Here is a 9,976-nt window from a genome sequence, read left to right on the forward strand (position 1 = left end):
GCCATTAGTGCAAAAATATTCTTATTAAATTCGCTATTTCTAACTTTTGAAGCTACGTTCCCAACATACCCAACTCTTTGAGCAATTCCCAACCTAAACTCTTCCGAAGAGAATGCAAAACAGCAAACTAGCATAAAGAACAATCCAATGTTTATATAAAAAGAAGGAAAAATGGGCAGAATTGGTTAAAGGGACATATCAAAAGGACAGAATCAATCCAAAAAATCAGGTCCAAAATTGATCAAAGGGACAGATTTTCTGTGTGCAAAACTTTCATCCACTGAGTAATCATGGAGTTCGACATGCATAGGGGAACAAAAGTTCTACAATTTTTATAATATTCATTTTCCCATAAAAAGTCATAGATAAGCTTTTCACTTGTGTTTCGGAAGTACCCACACATTAAATAGCATCATAAAAAAGCTACCCGGAAAATAGCATAAAAAGTTAAGTACGAATCTAGAAACTAATTCAAAACAATTAGACAAGTAATATGGTGAAGAAAATGGTAAATCATAAAAAAAAAAATTACGACAGACTTCGAGTTGGATTTCTCTATGATGTCATTTACTACGGAACTAGAAAAATAGGAACACAATATGCTATATCATAGGTCAGATCAATGTGATACTGATACTGATGTTAGCTGCAATTGTAAATTCTGAGGTTTGAATGATATAAATCAAAATCTGCTGTGGTGATGTCGCCTGAAACAATATATTAAAATGTAAAACACATTTTAACACAAGTAATAGGAGCACATGACAACAAAAAGGTATCCTATCAAATACCAAGTAGAAGAAGATAAATTATCAGAGCTAATAACTTTAAGAAGAAAACATGTTAGATTCTTCACTAACCTGGCAACTTTCTGTTTGATTGTTTCTAAATTGATTGTTTCCACTTTTATATTATATGTAAAGTTTTTCCCACCCAAGATACAAATTTATCTTCATAACCTCACTAAAAATATTCATTTGACACTTTGAATACCAAACAAATTACTTATGAAATCACTAGATCATGATCCACCAAACTTAGTTATCTTATATCACTGGAAATCAAGTCATTATAGGATCAGATTGCTAATAATTTTAGATTACTAAAGTGATTTTATTTGGATCACTACGGACTCATTTGGTTGATGAAAAGTGGACGAAGAAAGAGATAGTTTTTGGAGAGTGGAAGGAGCCTCTTATTTGGTTGGAGTTTTAAGAAAAGAAAAAGTAGAAAAAATTCTTTCCATGGAAAGTCACTTCCTATATTTTATAAAAAGTAAAAATCTATGGAAGAGGTGGATTTTGACACTTGCAATGGATGGAAAGTGATGATAATTTTTTCTTGATCGAAATATCCTTTTAAGATATACTACTAAAATTTTTTGCACAATATCATGGATAGTTAAGATGAAATATTGAATAATGATAATATAATATTATATTAATATTTTAATATTTATACAAATATAATAATTTTATGAATATGAATATAATTTTTATTTATGTATTTATATTATATTATATTATATATTATATTTATTAAGATATCAACAAATTTATTATATTAAAATATTAATATTATATTAACATAACGTAGTATATATTAATATTATGTTAATACAATAAATTATTATGATCTAATGTTATATTATAATATATTAATATTATTTTTATATTAATATAAATATAATATTATTATTTATATAAAATTTAGAAGTAAAATATATGATTTTATATCTATTAAGAGTATAATAAATATTCTACACAGAAAAATGGACACTCAATCAAATATAAATTTTTTTAATAAATTAGTTTTTCATAATCTATCAAATATATCAAAATTTTATTTATAGAAAATAATTTTTCAGCAAGTAACTTCTTCAAACGTTAGTTCTCGAAAAAAAAAATTTTGTGAACCAAATAAATCTCACATATCATCTTTACGGTAAATAAATGGCTTTAAAAATAAAATATATAAAGTGTGTTTTTTAGTCAAGCTCTTAAATTATCATGGATACACTATTCAAGCAAGAAGGATATGAGGAAGAAAATTGAGCGTTTATATTCTACCCCCTAGGACGGAATGCCAGCCTAGCACGCCGTGGTAATGGCAGCCGTTGTTCATCAAATACTGATCATTTTTTTCTGATAAAAAAAATACTGAGCATTTCACGGGTTAAAACATATCAACGTGTCGGCGCGCGCCGCCGATGGCGTTCTTCTCGAACCCTCTGTCTCTGAGCGTCCCAGAGCCCGCCTTCGAGACGTGGCTTCGCGATACCGGCTACCTCGAAATCCTCGACGAGCGCACCGCCGCCGCCTCCCTCGACCCTTCCCCTTCCTCCTCCTCCGATCTTCTCCGCTCCCGAATCACCGCCCCCGGCGGCGCCGCCACCACCGCCACCTCCACTGCCGCCTCCTGGACCAGCACCTTCTTCCGAACCCTCTTCTCCCTCCTCACGCTCAACGCCTTCGCGAAGCTAACCCCCGATGATTTCTCCGGCCGGACCCCCTCCTGGACCCTCGAGTTCATCGGCGGCGCCGAGTCCTACTCGTGGCCCGCCGGGCCCTCCCAGGCCCGGATGAGAGTCCAGGAGAACGTTCGACGATATGCCCGGAACTACGCCTTCCTCTCCCTTCTCTTCTTTGCCTGCTCCCTGTTGTTCCCTTCTTCCCTTTTCTTGAAATTTCGATCGATTTGCTGTTTTTTCTATCATCTTCTTGGGTTGTGTAATCGTTTCTTGTTTTTGACAGGTACCGGATGCCGATTTCGCTCCTCGGTTCGCTAGCAAGTTTGGGTCTTTGGGAGCTGGTGAGGTTTTGCAGTGATAGGTGGGAGCTGGAGACGCGGTACCCGAGTTTGAGGCAGGGATTAGTTCGGATCGCACAGTTTGGTAAGCTACCTTGAATTAGAATTCCCCTTGTTTTTTGGGATGAATAGAATGATTTATCGGAAAGATTTGTTTGGTTGCTTGGCCATGTGCGGATTTAATGTCCAGTCACGAAATTGCTTTTGACTATTGCGACCGGTTTTTTAACATGGATCTATTTATCATAAGAATGATTTTCTTGAACAAGAATGGTTTTAAATTTGGATGATGAAGGTTTCAGGGGTACTGGTGCTACCCTAGGTTGGGTAAACATGTTTGAGTTGAAAAGGATTGGGTGATCTAAAATTGAGGATTTGCCAACAACTTCCATTTTTTTTTGACACATATTTAAACTGGAAAACCAGTATGGTAGAGATGAAAGAGAGAAATATAGGACTTAGGGTTAATTGGGTGAAAGAATGCTGGGCTTTTATGTCAACTTGCATTGGTTATTGATACCTAATTGGTTTTTGTATTTGTCAGAAAAGAAGAAAGAAAGAAGGTTTAGGGAGTGGATATAAGAATGAAGTGTTCCTGTCCAAAGAAGAGAATGAAGTGTTATTGACCTTTGAACCCATGTTTTGTTCAACAAGGGCCTCATTGGTTATATGAATCAAAGAACAAACTCATCCTAGTCCTAGCCTAAATTATGATTGCACCTTATATTGTTGTTGTCTTAGCATTCCTTATGCTGACCATCGCCTTTTTTGGGCACTTTTCTTCACTCTTTCTTCCTTTCAATTGTCTGCTAGGAACCTCTTTGAGACTGTTGATTGTATGCATATGAAAGTTCTCATTTATAATGTGGGTGTGTATTTGTCATAAATCTATGCATGCCTAATAACGCAAGCTTCAATCATTGTAAATCCCTGTCCAATTGTTCCTTGCCTGTTGGCATGTACCATGCCAAGCCTAGATCAAGATGATGAATAGGACTATTCTGGTTATCGAGAGAACTACTCGATATGGTTTGATATTGAATCGTGCTAGTTCCATACTGTCTGACATTACCGCGTACCACTTGGTATCATTTGTTTTCACTAATCTGAGGATTTTGGAGCTACCTGTATATTAGGATAAGACTATGTCTCAGCAGGTTTTCTACCACCAAAATCCAACCTTGTTAACATAAATATCATTTAAATGAATATCCATTTACTTAAGATATTTTATGTAAATAAGGAGCTTCAATAATAATACTTTAAATTTTAAATCCCCTCAATATAAGAAGGTCAACTTCCCAACTCTTGTTAACTTATAGATTTTTGAAGTTGGGTCAAAATGGTGACATTTGAAAGTTAACTTTTTGAATAGCAAAAATCTTATTAGTTTTATTATATTAAAAAAATTCTCAAGACCTAGAAGTCTGGTGAGAAAAATGCTACATCTTGCCTCCAAAAGTTTTCATCTAATGTGATGTTAATCATCAAACAACTCTTCCAACAAACATCCATGCCTATTTCTTTTCAAATCTCTGTCTTCATTAGTTTTCTCATCTAAAATTTTGTAAATGATCTGTCTATTGTTGTCAAGAATTGTCATTAGATAATGCTAATGCATTTTTAGGATGTTATATAATCTTACATAACACACTACTCTGAGGTTTTGTCTTGCAGCATTTGAAGCATCCCCTAACCCCTTCACCGCCTCCCACCCCCCCACGCGCCCCCCCCCCCCCCCCCACAAAAAAAAAAACATCCCATCCCGATGCTTGAGATGGAGACATCCCAATCTTAATCAACTTGGTTCGGCCAGGTTTTCCATAGACCACAATGATTGGGGGGTGGGGGTGTAACTTCCAGTGTCCTCCTTTAGCCATTGCTACTCCCCAGCCCTCGTCCCTCCCCCCACCCAATGCAGGGCCATCACGTTCCCTTGCTTAGCCCGGAGGCAAGTTTTGCTATGTTTTGTCATCATTCCTCCTCTTCTGATGCTACAAGCAGGAAGCCTTGTTCCACAAAGCAAGGGTGGAGAAACCCTAACTCCTCGTGTTCTACCTTCTCCTTCTCTAACACTATCCTATGCTGTTCTGTTGTGTTTTGGCATCCTAGTGCCTGTATCATTGCCTGTTTCATGTCTGAACAATTTGGTAATGCTGGTACCGTCCTGTTGCAATAGTATTTAAACTCTTGTGCTGCATAATTTTCAACACGCATATGTGGCTTATTCTGGATTGTATGTCACCATGTATGTTTAAATTGTTTTTTTCAAGTTATGAAACAATTCTTAATAACACTAGAAAGAAGTTTAAGTTATCCTAATTATTAAAGAAATCTCATGCTAGTGCATGCCAAATGGTGCTAGTGTAATTGGCACCATGCCTACAATGTGCCAGCTTGTGATTGTCAATATTGCATGTCATGCAGCAGTTGCCTAGCTAATACCCTGCTGGATGAGCATGGCATATCATTCCTGATCCTTAATAAAAACATTATTGCAAACCCTTCTTGAACATGAGCTCAAATAGTTCAATGGCGCCTCGTCCACTTTCCCATAATGGTATAAATCTCCACAGTTTTTTTTTGTCGTACATTTATGCCCTTCTTTGATCTTGCTGCTACTGCAACGAAATAATTTGCAGTCCCAATTGTTTGTTATCAGATTCCTTCAGCCTCCCTATTCCTCATGCATCACTTCTGGTGACTACGGTGTAATCTAGACATATTGCGAGAATGATGTGGCTAATGGGGTTATACCTCATGCACATAGAATGGTCTATTTGACATTGACGAAGTCCATATATATTCGATCAAAACTTGAAGAAGTTGTTAAACCAGGCTCCAGGTGACTATAATCTGAGAAAGTTTCTTTCTCAATGTGCATATTTTGTGTTCCTCCTCTTCAAAGCAAACCCAGTTTCTATTACATATAGCTGTTTGTTTAAATAGGTACTATGTAAATGTGTATTTTAAAGTCCATGTGATACAGCAGCTGATTGACATGTTGAGCCAAAAATGTTATCAGGCTGAACAGAATGAAGTTGCTATTGGTTAAGAAAGGGTCTGTAAGTGCTTACTCTGTATACTTGGGCATATCTTTTAGCCACCAGGTGTGCTTTATATCTTTGAATGCAACCATCAGCTTGATGCTTGACAGCATGTATCCATCTTGGTAATCAAGCTTGTGCTCATCAAATTGGTATGATGTGTTTACTGTCTCGTCCCATGCCAACAGCTGGCATGCATCAACCATTAAGATACACAAATGTGTTAATGCATTTGCATTTTGCATGACAAAGTGCATTCCTATATCTATTTGTTTGTTTGTTTTTCAATACAGACCAATTCCATCTTCATTATGGATAAGTTAAACAATTGATTGTAGCTTTTATCTCTACTTGGAAATTTAATATCACAAATCATCTTTGGTATCTATGCGCATGTTGTTTATGAAGTACATCACATAGTTTCAAGTAAAGCATGATACAATTTTGTTTGCAAATAAATAAAATATTATCTAAAATTCATAATAAAAATACAAGTGGAATGTAATCATGTTCACATATTAACAATGCATTGTAGGTGTTTTACATTGCTGGAACTCCTCAAAGCTCATCATGGTTGTACTATGAGGCTTCTATGCAATGATTTGCTTGATTTCTAACTATTGGTCTTCTTTGACCATTATTTTTTCCAATCATATGTCAGGCTTTCAAAGGCTAAAAGAAGAATCATTGGGGAGAAGAACTTTTTCAACGATCTAGGGGAATAGTTCTGAATTTCTATTGATTCAAGATTGAAAATGGTTGTTTTGGTTTGTAGTGGGGCATTTTTGGGTGTGGGTACAGGGGGTCGGGGGTGCCACAAGGGGTTAGCAAATCCTTGAACTTGGATATCAAAAATGGGGGAGAAGATGAATTCTAAATTTTATATCATCAGCTATGTCAATGAACATTAAAGTTGGCTCGGTATTCTGGTTTTATTAAATAGTTGGCCACTGATGGTGGGACTTCAACTCCATGGTGACATTCAAACAAAATGGATACACTTGTATAGCAAGCATCTTTTGCTATAGTAGGAGGGATTGAAGTTGCTGGGCTGTTTTCAGTAGTTACTGATTACTTTATAATCTGAAATTCATAATCAAACTCTTAACATTCTTTTTATCCTCGTATCTGTTGTGGTTGATTTGGATCTGTCTTTAGCTTTAGACTTTTGTTAAACTTTGTTTGAATTCATTTTGGATTTAATCACACAAATAGCACTCAAGGGATGACAGATCTAAGCATTCATTTTAGCTACATTCTATATGATACTGCAAGGATTTGAGACACATCTTTCATGTCTTAAATATACCGAATAGTTTTAGACTTAAATTCATGAAATTTAGTTTATTTTTGGATTAGATTATTACATGCCAAGCATTGAAGTGATGTTACTCAAGATTTAGGCATTCATTTCAGCTGCATTATTTATGACATTGCAGTGACTCGATGGAACATCCCTTTCTCATGAGTTAGATGCATCAAACAGGCATATTTAGACCAAATTATTATGGCATGAACTTTTATGACAAGGTTTGCTAATTTTTATGTTCATTAGCCATAAATTATATAAACGGTAGGGAGCAATTGAGTTAGACCAATATTTTAAATCGAGCCAAGGTTTCCCAAAATTCAAATTATAATCCTACAGTATTTGAAGATTCACTGTTATTTTTAACACAAGATTTATTATCATCTTCCACTAGTTTGTGTACTGGACAGTCTTCAATAAATTTCTTTTAGCTCATGTTGGAATATTTGTTCACCATGTTATTATCATACTTATTAAAGTTGTTTTTAGCTCCAGAATTTTTTTTTTTTTTTTCATTTCATTTCTTTTGACTGCATCAAGCTTAATGTTTTTCTTCCAATGTATTCAATGCGTACATATCAAGGAGGCAAAGTGAATGTGCAACAGCCTACATTGCTTGTACTTGGAGTTCCCATTTTATTATTGTTACGCTTGCTTAATAATGTAATGCTTGTGCAATGGAACTCTTTTAAAGTTGTTACATCACCTTAGGTGTCTTATAAAATCTAGAGTGCTTGTTTGATTTTCCTGTAATTCCATTCTTTTATGCAACTTGCTAAACGGAAGTGTCAGATGTTTATAGTTCTGTTTAATGATTATTATGTAATATCGTTTGGTCCATATCCAGGCTTTTAAAAAATGCCTTCTGTTTTTCCAGACATGCACACACCTGCAGATAATTTTTTCCTAATCGATGCTTTCTAACAGCTACTGCAGTGGTACTTTATCTGTGCAATCTTCAGTTAGCTGTCATTTGGGCCATCAGTGTCAGTTATGCAGGTGACTACCTTATTTTACTCCTTTCATCATTTGATCCCCTTCCTAACTCATAATGTAATGCTGTTCCTTTGCTAGTGATGATAATGCATGCTTCTCTGCGGAAGTTAACTCCTTTCAAGCAATCAGTTGGAGCAAGTCGCCATAAAAGATTTCAGCAGAAAAGGCACAATTAGCTGCCAAGTAATTGTCATCATAGCTTATAGAAGCAGGTCCATGCAGTGCTGTCAGTCATCAAAGATTGAGAGTTCTCAAGATATGGAACACTGGAACTGGAAACTTATGTCCAACTCTGGCCAAATTGGTGTTTTTTTGTCAGAGCCTGCTGCTCAATGAATCTTCATGGCTCACAACATTGAAGGATGAATTTGTATGATGTTTCCCAAAGATTGCAATCTTCTTCTTTGTTTGTAAATGGTGCTCTTGTTGCATAACTGAAAGAATAGTGATGTGACCTCCATTTGACAAATCTGTGACAGAACTAGTGTCTAAAGTAATATGCACAGTAAGATAAAACAATAATCTATGGTGCATATCTATTCAGTCTGTTCATGTGTGTGGAATTAATTGAACCTCAATGGGCTATCAACACTGCTGTGCCCTAAAGACTCTGATGACGTTAAAGGGAGATATTGGGTTGACTCATTTTAAAATGAATGAAGTTATGGGGCCTCATTCCATGCAAGTTTACTTCTTGGTGCACGTTTCTGGGAGAAATTATACCTTAAGAGTACATGCTACCAAGAGGAGCCCTAGAGGATTTTTCTCAAAACTGAGCTGATTTTGTTGACTTGAAAACGTGTCTAGGTTTCTAGTTTGTCTTGAAGACCAAGATTCAATAAGAGCAGTCCAGCTGGGCTAGCAGCCTAATCAGTTAGCAACTATAATATAGCAGACCTGTTATTATCTGTTGATTTTTTTCAATAAAAAAATTCCAATATTCAAGCTAGTGCAAGAAATAATTTTGGGGATGATGATGCAATAATAGCGATACTATTTTTTGTTGTAACAAATTATTAATGACCAATAATGTTTTATTTAGAGAACCCAGTCCATGGGTGACGGCCTATTGTACGGAAATACCTGGAGGGGGGATGGGAGACGGTGTAAATTGGATAAATTAAATTAAATGAGTGTAAATACATCAAATCAACAAACAGAATCCTTAATAATGAATTAGAAAAATGTGCCATAAAACTCTATAATATCCAATTCAGATGATTGGCCATATAACATGCCATGCAATCAACTATACTATTAACATATATATATATATATATTATCACGTGAGATTGTGAGTCGAAGGTCATGGCAACCACCGCATACTCATAAGAAATTTTTTTCATAAACATGCAAAGCATCTCATCATGATATCATATATTAAATAAATTTTAAATTTTAATGAACAAATCTTAGTTCAAATAACAAATCAAAACTCAGTGTCAAAAGAAAAAATAATTATCTGACAAAATCAACACTTCAAATAAAAATCTTGCATCAATTCTGAAAAAATCCTAAATCAAATAAGCTAACTCCATCTCTAATCACTCTCCCAACCGAAATTTCACATGCTAATTTTTTGGATCTGTAAAGGAAAAATATAAAACTCATCATGAACTAAATAGTCCAGTAAGCAGTGTATACCTTTAACTGAATAAATCAGACAATAATACTGTACATATCGATTTACTGATAATAACATAATTAATATATAAATTCATAAATTCATAATTTAATTCATCACACTATAAATCATATATAAAATTTTAATTCATCATAATTACAAATTATACTTATCATCTTAAATTCATCAAAT

At 35.1% G+C, this 9,976-nt stretch overlaps 1 protein-coding gene across 3 annotated transcripts; it reads left to right on the plus strand.

Moving 5' to 3' along the window:
- The first annotated feature begins 2,109 nt into the window (after nucleotides 1–2,109).
- On the plus strand, nucleotides 2,110–8,706 carry LOC105052836 (PRA1 family protein H). 3 transcript variants are annotated; one of them, XM_073244320.1, is made up of 4 exons: nucleotides 2,110–2,658; nucleotides 2,754–2,893; nucleotides 8,092–8,163; nucleotides 8,239–8,706. In XM_073244320.1, exons 1-4 carry the CDS (start codon nucleotides 2,210–2,212, stop codon nucleotides 8,334–8,336), a joined length of 759 nt encoding a protein of 252 aa, XP_073100421.1. In that variant the 5' UTR covers nucleotides 2,110–2,209; the 3' UTR covers nucleotides 8,337–8,706. The 3 variants fall into 3 exon arrangements, with proteins under 3 accessions (XP_073100421.1, XP_073100423.1, XP_073100422.1); XM_073244322.1 differs by lacking the exon at nucleotides 8,239–8,706 and having other exon boundaries at nucleotides 8,042–8,163; XM_073244321.1 differs by lacking the exons at nucleotides 8,092–8,163; nucleotides 8,239–8,706 and adding an exon at nucleotides 5,471–8,035.
- The last annotated feature ends 1,270 nt before the right edge of the window (nucleotides 8,707–9,976 follow it).

This window comes from Elaeis guineensis, chromosome 10 (assembly GCF_000442705.2).
Source record: "Elaeis guineensis isolate ETL-2024a chromosome 10, EG11, whole genome shotgun sequence".
Classification (NCBI taxonomy): Eukaryota; Viridiplantae; Streptophyta; class Magnoliopsida; order Arecales; family Arecaceae; genus Elaeis; species Elaeis guineensis.